Source organism: Hyalella azteca, unplaced genomic scaffold (assembly GCF_000764305.2).
Source record: "Hyalella azteca isolate HAZT.00-mixed unplaced genomic scaffold, Hazt_2.0.2 contig13926, whole genome shotgun sequence".
NCBI classification, from domain to species: Eukaryota; Metazoa; Arthropoda; class Malacostraca; order Amphipoda; family Hyalellidae; genus Hyalella; species Hyalella azteca.
This window is the reverse complement of record NW_025943831.1, coordinates 22,357-46,795: the sequence shown is the minus strand read 5'-3', so window position 1 is coordinate 46,795 and position 24,439 is coordinate 22,357. Positions and strand designations below refer to the sequence as shown.

The following is a 24,439-nucleotide window of genomic DNA, read 5'->3' as shown; positions in this document are numbered from 1 at the left end:
CTAATTAAAGATGTATATCACCCTTCAGGTATTGAATTATTTATTATGACAAAATTTAAACACATCGTAATGATCAGTGACTGGATGCAATAAGTGAGTGAGCAATAAGTCTAAATCGCCTAGGTTTTTAAACAAGAAAACAGGTTTACCAACAGTTCAATTAAACGAATACATTTCTACAAATGTAATAAGTACGAAGATCAGTTAAATTACTCGTAGTGCGTCTTATTTCCTGCCATTGAAGTTATGCATCTTAAATCTTCTGAAGACTGTGAAGCTCAGGTCCTGAATTAATGCATGCATGCATCGATTGTCCGTAGAGCTTGTTACCGAGGCATTACTGTTCAATATGGCTACAAAATCATACAAATTCTTGAAGAAGACGAGTAAATAGATCAACTGTGTCAGCACCTGTGAGTCAGCATCCGTATGTCTTTTTAATTTTTTACGAGTTTCCCTTCTTTTCACTTATTTGCATTTTATTAGAACTTGGCATAGCCTAGCTAGTTTAAAATGCTTATACGAGCAATTGCAGCACAAGTTATTTTTGACCGTCGAATATAGTCAAGTGAAAACGCAGTTGGGTTTTATATATATTAGGCAATATGATGGTGAGTAAAACATCTTTAGGACATTTGACATGAGTATAAACTTTGATGTATAAACGTTTTGTTACGTACTTGATTTAGGTGTTTAACTGAAGCTCGTTCAGTCGGTGGCTGTTGTCTCACTTCTACTATACCCTCAACTCCTTTCCTATGAATTCAGCCTGTCATTTCTCCTGTTGATTTTCTACGACATTTTTATTAATTAATCACTCATTTATCAAATGCTGAAATCTTTTTCGTACGGGTTGCATAATAGGGCGTACTAGTCAGAGGTGGCGCGCGCAGTAGCGCGCTACATATGTAGCGGCCGCTAGCAGGCCGCTACATTTTCAGTAGCGGTAGCGGCGCTACATTTTTAAGTAGCGATACGAGGTTTTGCCGCTACAGCGCTACTGCTACATTTATAGATAAAGCCTTTAGATTTTACTTAATAGTATTATATATTATTTAAAAACCAGCATGATTCATACATAATATAAATTACAGAATAAAACTGTACGAAAGATTTCGGTGAAATGTTGTCAACCTCAGCCTGTTACTAGTGTCAACATGTTAGTTGTTACTTGTTAAGTTGTTACCAGTTACCACTTACAGGTATTTTTTCATGTTTCAGTTTGCTTACAGTTACTTTTACACAGTTATTTTTATGTTCCACCTTCCCTACATGGATGTCTACTTTAATCTACAAATCTCAAAAATAATCCACATATATATATACAAATAAAGGAGTGATTTTTTATAGTATATGTCTATAATTTTTGAGATTGGTAGATTAAAGTAGACATCCATGTAGGGAAGTTAAAACATAAAAATAGCAGTAACTTTTATTTACTGTATCTAACCCGTACTGGTTCGGTTAGGTTAATTGCAATAAAGTTGCATTGATAAGTTTTGAAAATATTTTATTATCATTAAATGTTTATGAGTAAATCCAATAGCAAAACATAAGTAGCGCTGCCCAGCTCTGGTCCTAGTATTAGTTCAATAGCTCATCTTCGTATTGAATGAAGTAAATATGACGACGACTCACATCCACACTATCACACTTAGTATAAAACACTCATGTTTCTTAAATTTAGAACGACCTCTAATATCTCATGATTTTTATAAGCAATATTCTGAGATACCGTTGCAGCAATAAACAGCACGGCACCATCGACACTCGTTGGCTGGGTTTTCCCAGGTTGCGTTGAAATATCCATCGGTTCATGGTCGGAATCTCCAGCGTCCACTTTCAGATAGTCGGCACCGTTCACTTCCGCCATTGTTGACTCTGTTATTCCGATGTTGTTGTCGAATGTTAATCCCGCTCTACGCCAGCCAGGTTCTACGAAACGTTCTTGCATGCACCATTTTTTCGTTGTTTCGTTTTAAGGTTTTATTTTTATTATTTAATTATTTGTGTCCATTTTTGTAGCATCAGTAAAGATGCTTGGATCTTTTTCGGATACTATTTCCAGGATTATCGCAGTGTTGGCAACGGGGTCAACGCAGCCTTGAGCTCTAGCTGGTTTGTATGTTTGCTGTTGCATGCACCAAATTGTTTCCTCGTCGCCACTTGAACGTAACACATCCGTATAATATCTAGCCGGGACGTTATCGTAAAATAATATACAATATGTATATGCCGCTTCTGGCTGCAGACATACTAGTACATCAAATCTGAGCCTGTGCCAGTAACTGTACGTCTGAATTCTCGTTCGTTTCTTTAATGTCAAACATTTCTCCTTTTATTCAGTTTATGGTTTAGTCATTTCATTTACGTTATTATGGGCCCGAAGTTAAAAAATGTTGTTAGTTAATTTCGAATTTCACTCTCCTCCTCTTTTTAGTTTCTTCAGTAAATTCGCAAAAGGAATATCTCCTAATGCTAGTATGAAATACATGCTCGACATTTGAGGCCATTCGGGTGTACAGAACCTGACGCCCTAAATCGATTACACGTGTAGGATAATCACCTAAATCACACGCACCCGCCTGTAATGTACGCTGACTTGGTCAGCATTCAATTCTGGATACATATGATTGGTTCGGGAATGTATAACAATGTTTCTGTGCCTTTATACTCGAATTGCCTGAAAGACTAAATCTACACCCGAAACTAGTTTCATCAATACTAGTTTCTTACTAAAACGCTAAAGTAACTCGAACCCAATCACAAACTTGGCTAATGAGTAATGCTCACTAATAATGACAGTTATAATGATTTAAGACCTGATAACAAACAGTGCACATAGCTCATTTATTTGTTAAATGTTCATACATTTGGATCATATTCAAAGTTTTCTAGACTTTGAATGCATGTGTTGCACCCTTATATTTATGTCAACTTTCTAGCTTGGTGCTTGGTTTTGTCCCCTACAAACGACGGAGCTCAAACTGTGCAGTGCAGAAGCATTCCAAATCCCATCAATCAACCAAACAGTGAACAATCTCTCGTAGCCTTCGGGATTTACCTCGTGGGAGAAAGCTCATTGAAGCCGTAACTAAGCTCGGCAACTGAGACCAGCTCTAAACCATCTTTGTTGCGAGGCTTGCGTTGTAGCTGTGATTGCGACCCGCCCTTCCTGCGCCATGTGTCCCCCGCCATGACGGCCGCCGCGCGCACTCGATGGCCTTGCCGCGTCACTGCCGCTGATGCGACCAGGGCCGAGGTCTCCGAGCGCTGCGTGCGTGGGTGAGAGTCGACCCTTTCGCTCGCTAACAAGATTTGGTCACATGTGTACAACTTTTTATTGTGCAAATAATCTTTGATTATTTATTATTCAGGGGTTACCGACGCATTTTACGCGGGCAGCCAGAACAATAATTTTTTTTGTAGTTTGTTTGAACGTCCCGCGACCTGCTGACAGTTTCTTTACAGAGAAGTTGACTAATGTTCAATACACAAATTTGCCCGTAATATTTACAGCACGATTTAGTCCAGCCTTTTGAGCAAATATTTACAGGATAATAAATTGTACCGCATGTGTAACCTGTGTTCAAGCACGTTGACAGGCTTGGTGCAGGCCCTATCACATGTATAATTGTCTGCTCATTTGCAAATCGTTTCCTTCGCATGATCGAGTTTCTAAAATTAGTAGAAAGAATAATCGACAACAGGGCAATGAACATTTCCAAAATTTATAAGTTGCCATCAATTAATGCCAACAATACCCCAATTATTTTAGTGGAGGGCAGAAATGGTTCTACTTGCTCTATAGGTTTATTTCTACTTTAACACTTGAACTAAGCTTCAGCTCTTTTCATCCTAGGCCTGTAGCATTGAAATCACATATACGTATAAGTTTGTCCCTTGTAGAGTTTGCCCAGTGAATTCCTCGCATGTAGAGGCACTTGCACTGCCGTATGCCCAGGCAGCTTTCGGGTACTCGAGCTCATGTGCGGTGTTCGATATGAGATAACGATACGTACGTTAAGAGTACTTGACGGCGATTATCTAACAGTCTAACTCCTACATGACTTACACTGATACCGAGAAATATAATACCAGGATACGCAGCTGTATAAACTCTACTGAGACTATCTATGAACGATGATCTCTTGATCGTACATATACAATATAAGACTGACTATAGTTATTACTATATGCATTGAATGTAAGCTGGGCCAGACACTGATCGATCTGATTTTATAATTACCCCTATATAGTTGCTGATCGTTCACAGCCAACATTGAAATGTTATGTTGTTAATTGTTTAATCAACATAAGCATAACATCATTAGCGCGAGAGTGAACCCACGTAACGCACTTTAGATCTATTTCAAATAATTTGTTAACTGAAAATTCGATGTTGTCTAAAGTGATATTTTAAATCAAGTGTCAAGTTATATGTGATTGATGTTCATTTGCCTGATTAATACGTGGTTGAAAGTCGGTCGTGATGTTGTGTGGAGAATGAATACACGTGTGCATTTATCCTCACGTGAATTTCATCATCCAAAAAATTCAGGTATGATTGATACGATTTAAAACTAGCGTCTCTTTTGTGTGCAGTTATGCGAATGCCTTGCCACTGAAGTTTTTAGGATCTTTTTGAAAAATCTTAGATAATTTTTTTATATAAATTTCGAAAGAACTTCGAATGCGGTTTACCCCGAGCTTGTTTCAATAGTTTCTTGGTTATTACGCGATACCGATAATCGATGTGTAACAAAGAGAAGGTTGACACGCGCACATTATCAGCTGACTGTCGTGCAGCCACCTCATGCAGAGCGTGTGACATCGCAGTAATTAAACTAAACTCATCTTTCTCACATTGTGGATATACGGTGCTGTGAGATATTTTTCTTATCAGACAATACACCCCTGACACGGGCGATCAATTTTTTCATTCCTTTTAATTTCAAACGACTAAGTTATCAAATTATAAATTACTTTCTTCTTCTAGCTCTTCGAGTGCACACTGCTGTTAATGTCCCAAGTGGTTTTAAGCCTTGCATTTCACCCAATTACTAGCCATGCTCATGCCTCGCATCTCATCACGCCAGTTCTACAGCCACCATCACTCTGATCTCTCACCCAAATAACATAACACCGTCACCCACCCTCCCTCACCACTCTGTGGTCATCGCCAAGCTGCTCCTACCGCTTCAAGGACTTCGGTTTTCCCCAGAGAAAGGAAGGCGGTCCAATTATGCCCGTACCAGCCGCCCTCTCGCCGCGGGCACTTGTTACGAGCGTCCCTTCACTCGACTCCAACGAAGGAATTTTTACCTAACAGAGTTTAAATGCTGAGAAGTCTTCCACGATTGGATAATGTGGCACCTATTCGACATTCAATGCTCCATGATTCCGTGTGCGCCATGACTAGAGTAACTTTTTCGTAGAGCTATCGATTTCATTAAAAAGTTTAATTGACCAAGGTGCTATGCGACCCTTATAAGGTAAATTTTTATAGGTGGGCTAAGATTTGATGGTTTAAGAAAGCCCATTCTGAAAACAGTTGCTCCTCCAAAGAATAATCATAAATCACTCAAAAAAATTTCCCTGTCTCAACACTTTCTTTTTGAACTGTATTCGCAATAAGCTTTAGCGACCAGGCTTGGTTATAAAAATTTAATAATTCATTCTTTGATTATTGCTAGCAAAGTTCAAACCTACGGGGATAATGTTTCATCGAGCTTCTAATTTGCGTGTTCATGGCTGCTATTATATCGGTGTATGCGGCGTCGATAAGGCCTCGGTATTTCCTTGGTTAGAAGAGAAGCGGGAGCTCGATAAAGCTGGGAGGCTTGGACTCAACGCAGTCGTGGTTGTGCTCTTCGTTCCAGCACACGACTGCTGTACGTCTTCCGCGTTCAAGTAATTAGGAATTAAATTAGTACTTCGTGCTTTTTGTCGATATCCACACAGTTATACATAATTGATGAGTTAATATTTGGTATGGACAGATGACCGTTTATGAATAATCCGATTCGTTCGCGGTGCAAGCCAAAATTTCACAATCAAATTCGTTGCCACACTTCGTGCTTGTGGTGCTTGGCAACGATGTTGCTGGGTTGGAAATACGATCATGGCTAATTCAAGTTCCATTGCTATTTCAAGTTCTTGTGTGCCGTGTTGTACTTAATATGCCTGAGATGATCCCCTTTGAATATCAAAGAGATTTTTTTACTGCTATAGGTTACTGCATTATCAACCTGGAAACCCATGTTCAAATCAAATTACATTATTGTAAACTGTAAATTTAATGTTATTGTCTAGAATTTTAAAAACAATATACCTTCATCGATCACTAATTTATTTGCAGAGTTAGCATAATTTTGATGCACACATCTTTTATTGTACTTTTACTAACATGTCTCCACACGCGCACGAAGAAATGAAAAATTTTCAGTTTTGTGTGAACAAAAAGTGCAACATCATGAAGAAAATCTTGGTTTCTCTTCGCTCGCCTCGTCTTTTAGGACGCTTTAGTGTCGCCGAGAAGGATTTTCCTATCCTGGCAATGATCGCGTGAGTTTTTTTGCCTTATTTATAATAAATTACTTATTTTACGAAGGTTTAGTGAAGAATTGTGTGAAGAAATCCTCAGATTAATTGTGCTGTTACCAGGTAGCATTATATTTGGACTGGCGAAAATGTTAGTAGATTCTGCATCCAAAATTGTAGCTTAAAGATTTGTTGGAAGTGAACAATTGCGAAAAAATATCTAAATTTAACTCCTCATAATAGAGTTAATTTTAGCGTTCTAGAGCTCTGGTAACTTACATCAGTGTTTTGGTTAAATTAAGTTCTATTAACACAACAACTGACTCTTCATAATAACGACTCCCTGTTATTTCCTGCACATGAATCAATTCGTGTCATTTTTGGTTGTGTGAGTGACTTGTAAATTGGTCTGAACAGAACCGAACATGAAGAAATTCGTAGTCGTGTGCGTGAGAGTATAATAAACAGTCGTAGCTAACGAAGACTTGTCTATATAGCTTTGATAGTTTGTCAAAACAGAACCCATTCATGCAAAATAGGTTATTCTTAAAGTCATATACAGTAAGTGCGTCCTGAGTATGTTTTGTCATGGCGTACAGACTGTATACTTTGTCGTGTTAGGACAGTATTGCCTTAATGGGCTTGCTTATTATTGCCTTAATTGTAAGTTCATGACGCAGAACCCCCAATCTGTAGGCAGCTCATCATCACCAAGCATAAGCTGTAGTCATTTCCTGACCGGTATTTCCGTGATCTTTCTTAATTCCTGTTTCGAGCGCCGAGTTCTCAAGCAACGCCGTGGAAAATCCGGACCATTCTCGATAGTTTTTTTTTTTTTTGATGACCGCAGGTCGCATGCAAGGTGAAAGTACGGATCTATTAAAAATAGAGTTACTCGGATAAATGATAAATGATAAAATGACGCTTAATTATAAATGATCGATCGTTATTGAAGAACCGTGTCGCTCAAATGATGTCTCAAATGCTTATCAATAGCTTTGTTGCACCTTCGCACCTCTAGAAAAGTGCATTGATAAGCTCATTACAAGATTGACATCTCATTTTTATATCAAAAATTAACCGGGATTTCCTCTTTCAATTAGGCGAAATTATTTATTAACAAGCTCAAAATATGAATATTGTTCATAACATTTCCACACATTTTCTGGTCAAATAAGAATAGCTTCTTTGTAAAGAATTTCATACTGGCAGCGCATGCACAGAGTTAGGACATTTGATTATTAATAAATCATAATTATTCTGCTTGATTTATAGCGTCAAATTCAGAAGAGAGTGCAATTGGATTTGCTAGATTTTAACTGCATGCGAGGGAGCGCTCAAAGCAGTCAATCCTAATTTTCAGTGAAATTTATCACTCTGTGAATTTCACTCTGTAAGTTTTGTATCGAATGTTCGTATAGCTTGATCCTGGTCAAAACATATTAATTTATATAATTTATGAGCGAGATTAATTTGCAGTCTGCCCTCAATAGGAAATTCGTACCTGCCTTCCCAAATATATGATAATTGCACTATACATTCGCCGCAGCATTTCTTATCGCATGTTCCCAGCAGCAAGTAATGAGTACGTGACCGTTCCTGGGAGTCCCAGCTGATACAGGCAACAAGTACTAATTATGCACGTCGATACCGGCGATCAAAGGCGGTAATAATGCAGTACGAGGTCTCATATATTCCACTGCATACAGACATTGTTCAAATATCTCGTATAATTTGGTTGAATATTCAAAATAGCCATTCGTTGGTGTGGGAAGTGTCGAATCCGTAATACCTATAGATTACTCTTCAGCGAGTTAAAATCTAGAGACTCTACAATCTTCAATGTAAACAATTTTATAAATCTAATAACGCTCATTCAGTTCTTAAATGTTCTAGATGAGAAGTTTTGCTCGCCGCTTAATTATGATGGAAACTCCTACTGCTTACCTGTTGTTACTTACAAAATTATTATGAATTTATTTTCAAAGTAATATATTTAGACTGATTCAAAATGATCACTAACGACAGGTGCAGTATTCTTTCCCATTATTCAGGTTTTTATAAATTTTGAATCTTCTATTCCCTCTGAAAAACTAATTCTGAACCACTGCTCTATAAAATCCTTCATAGATTATACATCTTTTTTATAGATTCAAATTTTTACTGAAGAAAGAATGTTTTAGGTTGACTAACTCACCTTACCTTACTTTATTAGTCACCACCAAAGAAAGAGTCAACTTCTCTATAAATGAGGAAATTCTTTAGTGGCGGCACATTTATTTCGAATTTATTTTGATTATTATTTATTAATCGAATTTATTTTGCCAATCCTGCCACAAAAAGGAGGATGTTTTTTTAACTATACAGTCCATTTTTTGAGTTCGGGGCAGCGAGCCTTCGCTACAATTAGATTTATTTGAACTGGTAAAACCGCTTCTGGGCTGTCAAAAGATTTAACTTGGAGAAGCGATTCGTAATATTATTTTTAACAATAAGTGACAGAGGGTTCAAGGCATCTGCAATTACCACACAATAGATCGCGGAAATATTTCTAGGTGCATGGATCTGAGTCAAACTATGTGATCTATAGCATGGGCAATTGGGCATGGTAAAAAACGGTTATGATAATGATCGTGGGGCATTACTTTTTATGTGGCGCGAAATACGCGCACGTTGGTTTTTTTCAGAATTTATCGGTCTATTTCTCTCAAGCATACGTTTCCAATTTAAATATTGATTAATGGTAAAGGTCCAAAATCAGTAAGCTATAATATATACATCATTTGTTTCTAAAGTGATTTAAATTTTCTTCATAAATATTTGCCTAAAAGCTGGGACTGGATTTAAATCATCTCGATAATGTATTTAAATGTAATGCCTCATTCATTGAGTCCGTCAAATGATTTAACAAAAGTCCACATAATTCGAAGCATTCAAATTATTTTAAATCTATGCGAAGACTTGAAAATCTATGTTACATAGTAGCTTAGAGATTAGAAGGCGCTAACACGAGTGTCTCTTGAAGCCTCTTTCCGAAAAGCATTTAGCTTCATTGGGATCAACTCGAGCGAAGTATAAGCAATTTTAGGCTCTGGAGTGATACCGCTTTTATTATCTCGGTTCAGAATATTTCGACCGATTCTAGTTGAACTCGTCTTGGGAAATCCTGGAGAGAGCAAATTTTCCTGGTCTAGATCGCGCAGCACCGACGAGGCTACAGGCCGAGCCTGTATGTAGCCGGCGCGCGTACCGCTGACGACAACCGCTGTAGACTTCGACATTGAACGCTAACTCGTGCGCTGAGTGTGAACATTTAGTTTGTTTGGGAAGACTCGCCCAACAAACACGCTATGAAAAAGTCTGCAGACTTAATTTCAGTCGCAATTGAAATTTCAAATTTCCTTGAACAGTGTTCGATACTGTTTTATTTATACAACATTACAACATTCGTATCTCAGCATTTATGCTTGACTCGTTAATGTAAGGTTTCATGAACCAGAAAGAAATCAGTGAAAACGTAAACTTGATCACAAAAGCATCTTCCCAAACTTGTGTATATTGTACTTCCATTGGCATAGGTTTTCAATTAATTCCTAAATATTTAAATCTAGTTTTTAACTGAGGACAAACAAGAAAAATTCGTCGAGTTTTTTAAGATTTTCGCTTGTTATGTAAGCAACAAACCCTCAAAACCGTACTTTCGTATTCTATCGAATGCAGAGTTCATAAGGCCCGAGCAGCTCGAAAGAAAACATGCAAGCAGGTAGAATGCTCGGCTCAAGCGTCGTCGCGCTTAGAAAATCTAACTCCAAGACGGCAAGACTCCAAGGACAAAAACTCTTACTGATTGAATGTGTTTATTCAGTAAGCCTGGAACCTTGAACGTACAGAGGACTCCATTTCTGGTCATTTTCAAGTGGGAAGTCATGACCTGAACGTGAATACTGATACTTGAAATTGAAGTCATTTCCGTTATTAGAAAAAATATTATGGCTAGAAATCGTAAATATATTAAGACGTGAAGGCTTTGTTAGGTTTAAACTTCATTATTAGGGTTTCATTTATATAACAATATTTCGTTTCCAAATTAAAGATTTTAATGTAAAGTTTAACGTCATTCACAACAATAATAATGTGTTTCGACCACACCAATTCCCCTTATGATTAACCATCACCTAAGTTTTTTAGTTGCACCATGTCAGAGTCGCCAAATTTTGTCTACATTAAATCTTAATGTTTTACTTGAGTAGAAATCAATGTTGTACTGATGATTTGTTTTCGTCTATGTTCTGAGATGGGGACTCGTCGTCTCTTACCTCCTTCATTAATAAATCTGGAGAATACTCAATCCCTACTAATCAATTTTTAGGTTCAATCGAGGGACTTGTGAATACTTCCCGACGAGTACACTTTTCTTGTTTGAAACACATTTTATTGTGAAATTTTAGACGGAAATTTTCAGTGAATTTTTCCTCAAGGCCGTATCGAATTTGTGTCGCGTCTAAATTTTTCAAATTCGAACAATTGCTAGCTTAAATTATTCTAAATTATTCAATTTAGCATGTAGGGTGCCATCAAATTACCAACGGATTTTCCAGAAATTCGCGGTAACTGAATCTAAGAACTTTTTATAAAATGCGATAAACATTAGGATTTGGCCTACCTCAAGATTTTTCAACAGATGCCACATATGCATGATTTTTTGTGCGAGTATGCGTATTAACAATATTGCGACCGGTTATAATCCAAGGCGAAAGCTCATTAGTCCAAGACGAACATAACTATGATAGTAAACATTATGAGATATAAGTTTCTGAGATAAATCACACCTCAAGCAGATCATTTAAACTCCGAAATGACTATTACATGCGTTCATGTGCCACGCTCGGAATTTCCCGTCTAGCGATCAGTGGCAGTGTGAGAAGCCATGCTGTACATATATTGTGCGCAGCGGCAGCTCTATCTTGCGCTCAGTGGTTACTTGTTTTTGGAGCTGAGTGGTCGACGATTTCCTGGCTCTTAGCTTCAGACTATGTATGCGTGTGTGGTTGGCGTGGCATCCCCTATTATGGTGTTAAGTGTTCCGTGATCATTTTTCTCCTGGTTTTCGCTGAAATATCAAGTGTTAAGTTATACAGGCAGCAACATTTTTTATTCCCGGAGTAATATCGATAAATTACCGCCCAGTGCATTGGTAGTTTTGTTAGAGGATTTCATTGTGTAAAATTAGAATTATGTGGCAAACAGGCGGCGTGACCAGGCCTGAAGGCCATTCGAAGAGATCAAACGACGAGGGGGGCTCTCTCAGTCCAGGAGGAGACAATTATAAATCTGTCTACGATTCACATTCCGACTCTGGTTTTCTGTCGGGATCGAATCTGGTATCGAGTAGTAGTGTTGAAGACTACAACTTGAGCACAAACAATCAGCCGAGCCAGACTCTTCTATCACGGACTCTGTCTGGAAGTTCTAACGATGCTTCTCACGGAGGTCACCATCTTGACTCCCAACTATCTTCCTCTGCTATTACATCCTCCGGCTGCCTTGATTCTGGTATCGATATTTCCGATCAGATGAATTCGTTGCAATTGCGCTCGAGCACACAAAACTACGAAGATTCAGTCGAGAACAACACAAGTGACGATCCTTCAAATTCGAGGATTTCAGAAGATAGCCACAGCAGAAGAGATGCTGGCTGCAATCTGGAAATTTCTCGCAGTCACGTCACCCTTTTACGAGAAGTTTTCAGTCCGGATAAAGATGGAGACACGTAAGTTGAATCTGAAAGATGAATTTTAAACTTGTTTGTGTCATTGAGTGAGCAAACAACTTATAAGTTATTATATTCAAATCGAGCTGAAGGCTTTAATGGCTCATTGCTAATCACCTGCAATCACCTCCCGCAAAATTTTTGTTCGTTGAATGAGGAAAGTGTGACGACTATCTTACGTGGTTTGGCTTGGAATGGTGCTACCGTACATTGTCAGTCGTTGTACCCCAACATAAGTGGAAAATTTTCCAAAATTTCGTTGTTCTTCAAGTGAACCGTCTTCCTATTTTCTTAGTATTCTCATCCGGCTCACCGTTTTTTCTTCAGCTATGTTATAATTCTACTGCAGTACTGTTAACATTCCTATGTTTCGTAACTGTTCCGTGCATGACCTGTTGACGCTACTACATCTTGGACTCAGCTCTCTTTCTCTCTACGGTCGCGTCAAGTGAAAGGTTTATGGGTTTTCCGTAACTTGTAAATAGCAGGTTTTCCCCAGAGCGCTTCCATTTGAGATTTAACATCGTCTTTTTTAGGTTACAGATTTTTCCGACGACTTACTTCTTACATAATAAAATATTAATATACTAGTATAAATGCCTATAAATGATTTGGTTGAAGTGTGTTTGAGTGTTTAATTACGTGTTAAGTCGAATTCCAAGATTCAAAATGTCGCCTGGCTTCCATGCGTCGAGGTAGCGAGTTACGTCAACAGTCAGCATAATTAATTCCAAGAATGATGAGTGGTATTTTGTTGTAACTTTATACTAGTAGAAACATGGGACGTCATTGGAAGCTCATGCTTAAGGATTTACGAAGTATTGGCCCGGGATATCTTTCTAAAGCGTGTAATTTTGTTAGTAATATATCCTGTTGGAGTGACTCAAACGGGTTCTCCGTTCAGTAGTTTTCCTACTAACCTGACTAAGCACAAGCCGTCATTTTATTTTCAGTGCTTTGCGACGATTAACGTGTCAGTTGCTCTCTACTTCGATGACGAAACGGCGTTAGAAGAGTGTGTTGGGTAAACCTTAATTTGATTGAACTTATGCTAGTGCAAAGTTGAACTGTGAACTTTTTGTCTTGATAAAGGTATAATTAATTCATGATCAAGGCTATTCAGATAAAACAATCTATTCGTTAGCCAACCAGTATTGGTGCAGACGGAATCGATTCAACTGGTAACTTGAATGATATTCAGTATCACTCCCATGCACATGTCAGTCACAAATAAAATAATGAAACTTATGTGATTCTGTTTTCGGAGATTTACTTGCAATGCTTGCTTGAGGCTCAGTCAGCTAAACGTTCTCATCCTTGTGCCTAATTGTTAAAGGAGATCAGGATATGATGTGACGTATCATGACGTCTTCAGCCGACGGTGTTCCCCTCGCTTGATGTAGCCATCCTGTGCTCTTATCTTGGATTCTTTGAAAACACGCACTCAAACTCTCAAAATAGTAATAAGCTAAATCCAAAGCAACGAAGAACTTGTGTATATGAAATAGCTATATTTCAACGACATCTTCGAAAAAATTTGCCTTTTGTTAAAAAAGTATTCTATTACATTTTATTTCGATGATTCATTACATTACATTTTATATCGGCCGATTTCACGGCCGAAAAAGGTTTTCTGTTGATACCTATAGGAATTATTTCCATCGCAAGAGATTGTAAAGGAGAAAACTATCGGCTCCTGTAGGCTCTCGATGGTTTGCTTATTCCTGTTCTCGTTTAGTTCTATTTTTGCAGCTTCTCGTTTAGTTACATTTTTGCAGCGAAAGTGCTCCTACAAGTTTTCCTCGTTTTACAGCTTTCGTCGTATGAGCCAGTCAAACCAGATATTTTGGCTGCTCGGATTGAATGCCTGGCAGCTTAACTTCAGACACTTAACTTAACTTAACTCAGAAACTTAACTCAACTTCAGTCTGCTTCAGCCTGGCAGACAAAACACTAGCTTAATGGGCTGGTATTATAACAGTAAGCAGTATTAAATTTTATTTTATTTTCTATACAACTCAAAATATGTGGTCTTACGGACTCCAGGTCTATAGTGTTTTTTTTTTGTTACAGGCAGCTTCATGTTGCGGTAATGAGGGGCTTCATTGAGGTGGTCTATCACATTACTCGGCTCCTGCCTCATCAAGCTTTCCTCGACCTCGCTAACAACTCTGGCAGGGTGAGTACCCTTCTGGCAGTTCTATAATCCTTTCACAATTTTTAGTACAGCCAAATTCCTTCTGTCTTGGGTTAAACTAACCTTTGAATTTATTCGTGTTCTTTGTTTTAATGATATTAAAATACGTATAAAATCTAGGACCATTACACATGTATAATGTATATATGGGTCGTGTATCATCTCACCGGGCTTTGATATTGGTGGGCTCCTTGAGGCACTTAGTGAAAATTCGCCAAAATTCTTAGACGATCATATTTGTCGTGATAATGTTGAGGTGAAGTTCAGTTTCAATTGTGCATGAAACATTATATTCGTGACAATTTTTTTTACAGCGATGATCATTTCCCACAACGTATTGTGGCAGCTAAAGTCAAGTCTCACATCAAATTTTCTCTGTGGTGCAGACGGCTCTGCATTTGGCTGTGAGCGCTGGAGTGCCGGCCATTGCTCGCCACTTGATAGTGTGTGGAGCCTCGCCAGTTGCAAGAGACCTGCGGGGGAACACCCCCCTACACGTGGCCTGTGGTCGGAAGGACGCCGCCATGGTTACTCACCTAACCAGGCCCGTCACTGTCACTGAGGTGATGAACGCCCATCTCTCCTATGCCCCCACCCACACGCCAGGCCTCGTCGCTGCCGACCTCACTAACTATCAGGGTGAGTTCTAGCTCATTCAACTCAATTTAACTTTCATTCCTGACTTGTTTTGTTTCCTTTGCGCACTTGATGGCAAAAGAAAACTTTTGCCATCACTTCATTTGAAATTTTATTCGGATCTATTTTCACTCAAGGCTGCAATTGCACTGATATACCTGGTAATCGGATTAAACTTTTTGAAGTGCTGTAAATGAAACTTGAGGTCATTTTTGGTTGTTCTTTCTCATTCCTAATTATTAATGGCAAGCGCTTGAATTTTTTCTAATTACGGTTATGTTAGTGGCATAGTCGATGACGTTGAATTCTCGTTCGTTGAAAAATGGAGTTACAGTCTTGAGTCTGAACTGGAACCGGTGTAGGTTGGATTTGCAAAAATGATTATTTCTTCATTCGGCATGCATTCGGTTACGCAATTAAGGTCATCTTGGTGATGATAGTTCATATCATGAGTAACCGGCCGTGCCCATGCTGTGTAAGTGTCCTAACAAATTCCCACTGTTATCGTGAATGGGGTTTCCTGCTCTTTATCTCTGCTATCTCTACGAGATCCCCACTGTTGCGGAATGCCCTCAAGGTTATTGCATATCGCTTTCACTTAATAACTTTTTGAAATTCTGCGCGGGTCATACGTTTTTTTCTCTCGACAAATTAATCGTTGTTTCCTTCTCTAAATATGTCTTGACCACCAAAGTGTTAATATTTTTGGAGCAATCCTTGTGGTTATTTTGTAGGTACACTAGGAGAATAAGGCCAATTTCCTTGACTGCATGTGCATCACATGTCATATGATTCTAGCACTGTCAGCATACCTCGAGACAATATTGTTTAAGAGTCTGAACTGCACTCTCTCAAAGTTTCGAATTTCATTTAAGCTTTTCACCAAAAATTACCAATGAAACTATGTGTTGAGGCGATGTTCGAATTACTAAGCAATGTTTGATTTCTCATACTTCATGACATTTTTTTCGCCTGAACAAAATACGAACTTGCCTTGGTTTGTATTTTGCTCTGTGTATAGTCGCGTCTATTTGCTTGTTTACTCAGGTTCGTGCGTATATGTACTTGCTTGTATTTTTGCCCGGGAAGTCCACTGATGCTCAAATCCCCGAGGGAGGGAAGGGCAGAGGCATCACGTGCCCGGCGTGCCTCACAAAATAGAACACGAGCATGCCAATATAGCTCGGCGCCTCTGAGAGGGCGCCCCTCTTTGGCTCTGAATCGACTCCTTTTAAGGCAATCGCACTCGCCGCGACTACTCCCCCTTCCCACTGAAACTCGCTGTGCATTCACCTTATTCCGCTCCTTGTTTCGCGGGGTAAGGGTTCAATAATTATATGTTAATGTGTCTAAAATTGTGGTCGAATTATACAATATTTTAATAAGGTACTTATCCACCTAGTATACTTTTCTTTTGTGTAACCTTGGGATCCCCCTCCTCCGACTCTCACTGCGATTATTAAGAGAAACGCGCTCTGGCATTCTAAATTAGTCTTCACGGGAAGTTCTCGCTGTTCTCGCACGGGTCGGCAATTCCTAAATTACTCTAGATTCAAGTGAAACAACGATGCCTCACCGGACTACAGTGCTTAAATTGACCAATTACTCCGTGAAATCATTCAAATAATCGTTTTCTCGCTCATTAACTTATCAAGTTGCAAAAACTGGTCCTTTCCTGTTTGTTCGGCCAACTGTTTAACGCAAGTTTTTTCATAATGAAATCGCAGATTTCGCTCGGTTTTTTATTTGAAAATGAATAATTGTATTCATGATATTTCCTGCATGAAATTCTGATGTTTCTCCAGGTATCCAACATTATTACGTTTCACTTAAGCTAGGCCTGGCTGGGTTTGCTTACGTTAGGCAAGATGCGGTTAGGTCTGGTTTAATAGTATAGATTAGGTTGGGTTGGATTAAAAAAGGTCATGTTATGCACTAAGTTGATGATGAAAAAAGTTGAACAAAAAATAGTTTAGCGGCTACCTTGTTTCTAAGTGAAATTCTTGAACCTGATTGCTGATCAATTGTGTGTGATGGTGACACCTTCTAATGCATTAGTCGAGTTGAACTCCATCTCTGGCGTACTGACACAGGAAGGCAGCATGGCAGGAGGCATCTTGCAGTGATAGCGACATCCTAGCTGTAAGCTTCTTGCTCTTCTCGCTCGTTCGACACTATGATGTTCTTCGCTTCATGCTCATTCCTGTACTCAGCTGCTGGCACACGTTTCTTACATCATAGGTTCGGTTATTCGCGAGACCTTATACATCATTGAACTAAATACAGCGGCCTTAAAATATAAGTTGGGGACATTAAAATCATCTTACGTTTTTCATTGCACGCGACTCATTGACTGTCGTTACCGTTAGGATTGAGCGTTATCTTGTGGTGCTAACGACCTCAGACAAAAACGGCCTAGTTAGCTACCCGGTCGATGGTTGTCATCATGCGTTTAGGTAACTCATCCCTCAAAATTGTTTTGCGTTCTCTCTGTGAGGAGTTCGGTTAAACCACCCTTGTCAAAATAGCCTCCATTATGAATTCTAGTTCATCAGCCTAAGAGCATCTTTTTGGTATATTTATTTCTGCCCGACCAGCATTGCTACTGGCACTGAAGCACTGCAAGGCTGGCACTCAGTAATTGCAGTGCTGGCACAGTTGCTTCGTGGGACACGCGCGCTGCGTGAATGCGACCTCCATCTAGCTGGTTTTCCCGCCCTGAAGCTGAAGCCTTCGCTGCACTTCTGGGGTCTCGCATTCTTCTGAATGAGCTGCTGGCAGCTCTTCGGACGCTTTGTGACTTGTATGCTTACTAAAGCTCCGTACTTCTTGGCCAAAATTTCCTACATGTTTGTTCCTTGTTCAATTTTTGAACTGGGTACGGTATTCACCTTCCCCAAATTCTAGCAAACCTAATCACACTGAACAGACAATTTGATCGTCGTGCCAGATTAAACACAATCATGTCTTCAAATGCAGTAATAGCGCACCCCAGCTCATCCTCTGAATTTTGATGAATTGACGCACTTGGGCGACTTTTGTCTCGATTTTAAATCTTGTAGCTGAACTTGATCTTTTATTTGATCCATCCCTTTTTATGTGTTTCACACTTCTGTTTACTTTTATATGAAGCTCCTGGTACCATTTCTACTATCATTCTGTAATCACTTCTCTTTTTCAAATGGATTGATTGCCTTGCATTGATGGATATTTTTAATCACTCATTGTGCAAGTTAAATAGCCTACCGTAGTTACTGTGGTTGAAAGGCAATGCTGAACAATGGCTATAGAAGCAACTTCAGGTTTGTTCTATTGATGATTTTATAACTCACTCAATTGTAAGGAAAAGCCAGGTGTCCAGAATTACCTTGGTGGCATTGTTGTCAACCCCTCTCTCTCATTTGGCTATTTCAGCACGTCAGACAAATTCTTGGTTCTTGGCAAGATAACCTGCTTCTCTCTTACGCCCATCCTTCTGCTCAGCTGTGTGCGCTGCGCTTCTTTGAGCAAACATCCCAGTTGTAAATAGTAAATAGTTTTGTCATTATGATCTAAAAAAAAAAACAAGTTATTTTTCCGTTCACTTTTTTGCTATGTTTGTTGAGGAAATATTTTTTATTCGGTACCGTTTGGGGTATACGATGTTCGGAATATATTTTAGTATTGCATATACTATATTGAATGTTCAATATTGCTTTTACTTGTGTTTATGCTCGCTTTTGCGAGGTTTGTCATAATTTGGAACTAGTGAGTGTCACTTTGATGGCGTATAGTGGGGAAAATATGAGTCGATGAGTGATAATTCGGGAACGTTCGTTAGTAATATGAACATGAAGATATGAATGTGAACGACTGGTGGCAAGAGCCACACCAGGAGAGGGAGGGAGGAAGGTCCTCCCCATTGCATGAGCAGCGCCGCGATGCGGGCTAGTCGGGGAAACCCCACGAAGCTGCGCTGCGGGTCCTCGGGGTTGCGTTTCTCATGCACATTAGTCGCCCTGACACCGCAGTATTTGCGCTGCAACTCCGGCTCATTGGGCTACCTGATGAAGCACACACTTGCGCTTGCACCTGATACTTTGGGGATCATGTTGTTCGCGGTTCTAAAGTTAGAAATGACTGTTACAATCAGTAATACTTATTATCGTAATGCGGTCCATCGTTATGAATACAGTGACCTTCGTGTTTATTTTTTACATAATCAGATTTAAGTGGATACTTCTTATTTTTCGTCTTGATGGAAGTCATATGGCCGTGCTACGTGGCGCATTTGGTAATGCAGTCGTGAAAAATGTCCCCATTTCCTCACTTGCGCGCGAAACCAATGAATCGTTTGATTGTACTCCCACGTGTTGGTTACGCCGCATTTGACGATTAAAGGGCCAGTGTTTTCACAGCAATATTATGAAGAGACTATGAATAGTGGTCATTTTCGATACACTTTGGATGTAATGTGCCTGGCTGCAATTTTTCTGGTATCCCGCGCATAGCTCAAGAATCATAAGCGCACGATTATCAAGTATGCGGAGGCTTCCGTCACTCTTTCATCTTGCTTGGCTACTCGTGCGTCTTCCCCGCAAAGCCTTATTTGGAGCTTGGCCAGGCCAAACGCTCCCTCTCAGGAACCTCCCTTTATATAGACTTATACCCTCAGATCACTTTTGTCCCTCCTGCGTTATTTATAGTTTTACATAAACCAATGACCATTTTATTAAGTTTTATTAAATTAATTCCTTTTGTAGTTAGAGGTTACACGCAGAATTATCGTTGCTGACATTTGCTGAATTATCGTTGCTGACGTTGCTGGCATTTTTACCGTATCGTGATTAATTGCAGTGTTGAGTCGTACTGCTCCATAAAAAGCAATAACTGATTCACAGAGCGATCGTTGACCCATATTCATATCCGTTTTCAGGTGAGACGTGTGTGCACGTGGCTGCTATGGCCGGTGATAAGGAGATATTGCAGCACTTGACGTGGTACGGCGCCGACGTCAATGCCAAGGTGCGGCCTGTGCGATTTTATATTAATTTACCAGTAATTGATTACCTTGCTGGTGCTCTAAGAAGTGCCGCATTACCTGTTTCAACAGGTTGTTCATCTGTTTCCAGTTAAATTAGAGGAATGTTTTATTACTGTTATTCAATATAGGTATAACTGGACTTTGTTTACACTGTTTTCATTCATTCCATTTGCTGTAATTTTTTGTGTGTAAATCACTGTTTCTGTCATTACTCGAGAAAAAAAACCTTCGACTGTCTATGGATAAAAAATTATCCGTTAATTTGGTATCCTATTTCTTGCATGATTCAGCAAAAAGTAATTTGGCGGAACGGACAGCTTCTCACCGATCACTTTCATGACCTATCCGCTGTTTTTTTACGATTAAGGTGACAGACATCTCAATCCTAAAATATATAATCCTATCTTGACCTTAACAATTGCCAGTTTCTGCGTGCCGTTGTACTAAATGTAGTTGCATATTTATTGCTTTCAATTCGATATAATTTATCATCCTTGATTCATTGATTTACAGAAATTCCTCTCATCAATACAAGTAATCAATGTTTAGACAAATTTTGCAACTACAAGATTGTTGAAGTTCATAGTTGACGTAAATTAAAAAATATTGTGTGTAAATCACTGTTTCTGTCATTACTCGAGAAAAAAAACCTTCGACTGTCTATGGATAAAAAATTATCCGTTAATTTGGTATCCTATTTCTTGCATGATTCAGCAAAAAGTAATTTGGCGGAACGGACAGCTTCTCACCGATCACTTTCATGACCTATCCGCTGTTTTTTTTACGATTGAGGTGACAGACATCTCAATCCTAAAATATATAATCCTATCTTGACATTAATAATTGCCAGTTTCTGCGTGCCGTTATACTAAATGCAGTTTCATATTATATTTACAAATCTTGCAACTACAAGATTGTTGAAGTTCATAGTTGACGTAAATTAAAAAATATGGCTTCAACCCGAATATTACTCAAATATTTTTCAAACTAAAATATTTACAAACAGTACGAACTGCTGAGATCCATTTATTTGAAAAATTCGAAAATTTGTATAAATATAATATTTTGTCGTAAAGTATTACAGGTTATTTATTGATTGGAGGGAGTTTACTTCAAAGCCGGTCGATCATAAGGGTTAAATGTCAGCTTCTCACAATGACTGTTTCTGTAATCAGTGTTTCGTAAATGCATTTTTTAATGAATAGATTGGTTGGTTTTCTTACAGGAATGCCGGAGTGGTCGCACTGCCCTCCATCTCGCAGTTGAGGCTCGCGACCCTGAACTCGTTGCTCATATTGTGACCGCGTGTCGTGCCTCCGTTACCATCGAGACGTACGCAAGACTATCTCCTTACCAGGTCTGTTTCACTGCATTACTAGCATTGCCTTTATTTCAACTCGTAGCAGCAGCTAGCTAAGTAATTTTGTCCAAAAATTCGAGCAATATATTCATTAGTTTATAATCACAAAAATTATGGTAGTAGCTTTAAGATATACTACCTTGAGCTCGTTTATGATACCTGGTTATGCGTAGCTCGCGCTCGCCAACGGTGCTACGGGAATAGCGACGCAACTTCTGGACTTGGGCGCTCCTGCGCAGCTCTTGCCTGCCGCTTACACCCTCGACGACGACGACGACGAAGATTACGATGACCAGTACAGCTATACCCAGGTGAGCTTTATTTAATTTATTCAATAGTTGGCTTTGTCCTAAATTACAATGCCTACTTGTGGCAAGTACGTTTCCATCAGGTAAAATTATCAAGTATTACTGTGCTTATTGCGCTGCATTCAAGTTCTTGCCTTGTATTTTCAATCACTGATTTGATAAACGCCTTTTGTATTCATAATTTGCAAGATATTAACAGCCTAAAATCGTATATATAGTGACTAGCTTAATCAATGGCCATATTTGGTCTCATCGCTGGCAATTGTATCTTTAGTAGCGTTACTTTCCACTCGGTCGTGTAAAATCAGAAATGAATGCTCCTAATCTGATTACACCTACTTAGAAGTGGTATAACCAAGCCAAGAGTTTTATAGAAAAACCTGCCTCTCAAGGACTCTTCATAGAGTTGCTTGGAAAACCCCAGACAGGTACAGCGACGTGCCTTGAAAGTTGGTTCCCTTCTTTTTTTACAATAATACCTGCTCTGTTGTGTTCTAAAGTGTTTTTATTCCCTTAGTACAATTTTTTTTACAAGTTTTGTTAGTTCCGACAAATTTTTTTAGCCTTGTGATATTAAATTGCTTTGAACTTACGGGCAAAGATTATTAAAAATAATAATAATGGTCAATTACGTTAATACCGAAATCAAACTATTTACCGTGTTCTGTTTGCCAACTAAAATTCAGGTTTGATCTACATTTTGGTCCTTTAACTGATAACGTACTCGTACGCCACTCGCATAAAATAGAACTTTTCACTTAATCGAATATTCAGTGTTTCATCGGATATATAAAAAAACTGAACGTAATACTTTGAAATTATTCCTTAATTGGGCCGTTGTCGAACGCACTAATGCATTGAATTCTACGTATGTTCAACTTTTTTCTTAAGATTTATCATTTACTTGATTATTTTGAACATTAGAACAAGTCTCCAGCATATTGAACCTGTGAAAATATTGCATTTTTATCATTTTAAGATGTTGTTTGTATTGGTATGTGGTCGTAGTTGCTTTGTTAAATAAGCTGCAGTTGAGAAATGGCTTTCCTTCACACGGATCAGCTTTTTTGACTGTAGTGATCTACTCGTTGCACAATATTGTTGATTTAAAAATAAAGTTTTGATGTTAGAATTTTTTCAGTAAGCTTCCCTTAATAAACTAGGAATTTTTTTCAAATTCAGCTATGGCTTGGTTGCGACTCTCAAGAGAGATGTTAGGGCTATCGTATGGTCAGCACAATATACGTTTTCTTGCGGATTAGTTAAAAGTTAGCACGTTTCCCTCAAAAACAAACTCCATCAGCATATTGATCTGTACGTATATCTTTGAAATGCTGTCATTATGACTAGCTTGTAAATGTCATATTAGGCTCGCTCCCTGGCGTTCCCGCAAACGTGCTGTTATCAAGTCATATTTATGCCTCTTGATGCCTGTTGCGACAGCAACTTCATACACTTGCGTGCGGAAATCCCGAGAGCAGATAACAAAGCGCGTGACTTGTTCCCACAAAAGCAGCTTGCAGTTGGTGCTCTTAACCCGAGTTGGTGCCTCCTTAGGAATTGCGTGACTTGCGATTTTGATTGCAGCTCACTGTGATGACTACAACCTTGAGAAGTTTAATGATTTTCTTGAGTTCTTATGCGACCCTCTTTTTCGTTAAACTAAATAAAAAATATATTTCAACCCTGAAATTTTGTAGCCGGACGAAGATGTCGTCTCGAATGGTGCTAACAGTATTTTTTATTCTGAAACTGAGATTTGTTAAGCGTTAACAAATCCACATCTGTCTTCTAGCTCGATGCATGTTGGTTTGTTTATTAAGTTCAGTCTTTATCCGCTTGTCTTGATGAACTTTAGAAGGGTTCAACGGTGGTATTCTTGATCCGTAACTTGAAATACGAGCAACGAATGAATTGATGAACTAGGCCTAACGTTTTTATGTTCGATTTATTTTCACTTAATTCCATCAAAATTATCGTTTGGTTGGAACACAATAATGACCGGAAACGGAAGTCCCCGTGACCTGCGTTCTACATTTCTTGTTCTCGAGTTTCTGGGAAGCTGTGTGAAGAGAGGCACAGATCAATGCAAGTGCAGAGACACCTGTGCTCGGAACACAGCTGCTTCATTGCCATGCATTCCTTGACAATTTAATATTCGAGGAAGTCAAATAGGTGTATTATTCTAAATAAAAATCAGCCTTGGCATATGCAATGCACATTTTAAAATTGTTACAAATTCTACGTAGGTAAGGTATCAAACGCTGTCGTTAAGTGACCGTCTCACTTTTATCGTGCAGTTGATGCCGTATCGCACGGGATCTTCGAATGTCACCTAACTTTTGTGGTCACGCTGTCTGGAACATATTACTCGAATCCATTATTCAAATAGCATCTCTAACATACTGTCTAGCGTGGGATGCTGCTTCATTATTCGCTGCCACGCAGTCCCAGTTGCCCAGTCACGTGGTGTCTGGTAAGACTAACGCCGATCAATCGCAGACAAGCTTCGTCCGTGACCGCTCGATAGCCGTGTTGTGGTCATCGTGAACTAGGTGCCTCTTTGTCTGGCCTCCGCATATTCACTTGAAGTGCCAAATGC

The 24,439-nt window shown here is 39.0% G+C and overlaps 1 protein-coding gene across 2 annotated transcripts in view; it reads left to right on the top strand.

Moving 5' to 3' along the window:
- The window catches only part of LOC108679557 (NF-kappa-B inhibitor cactus), a 34,240-nt gene that overhangs the window by 6,995 nt on the left and 2,806 nt on the right, over positions 1–24,439 (top strand). Inside the window, exons 1-6 of one of the 2 annotated variants that reach the window (XM_018168201.2) lie at positions 11,142–12,313; positions 14,387–14,492; positions 14,897–15,149; positions 20,062–20,150; positions 21,395–21,526; positions 21,703–21,840. In XM_018168201.2, the coding sequence (XP_018023690.1) occupies positions 11,778–12,313; positions 14,387–14,492; positions 14,897–15,149; positions 20,062–20,150; positions 21,395–21,526; positions 21,703–21,840 (1,254 nt within the window). In that variant the 5' untranslated portion in view covers positions 11,142–11,777. Of the gene's footprint in view, positions 1–11,141; positions 12,314–14,386; positions 14,493–14,896; positions 15,150–20,061; positions 20,151–21,394; positions 21,527–21,702; positions 21,841–24,439 lie in introns of those variants that run through there. The other variant, XM_018168200.2, reaches the window with a different exon arrangement.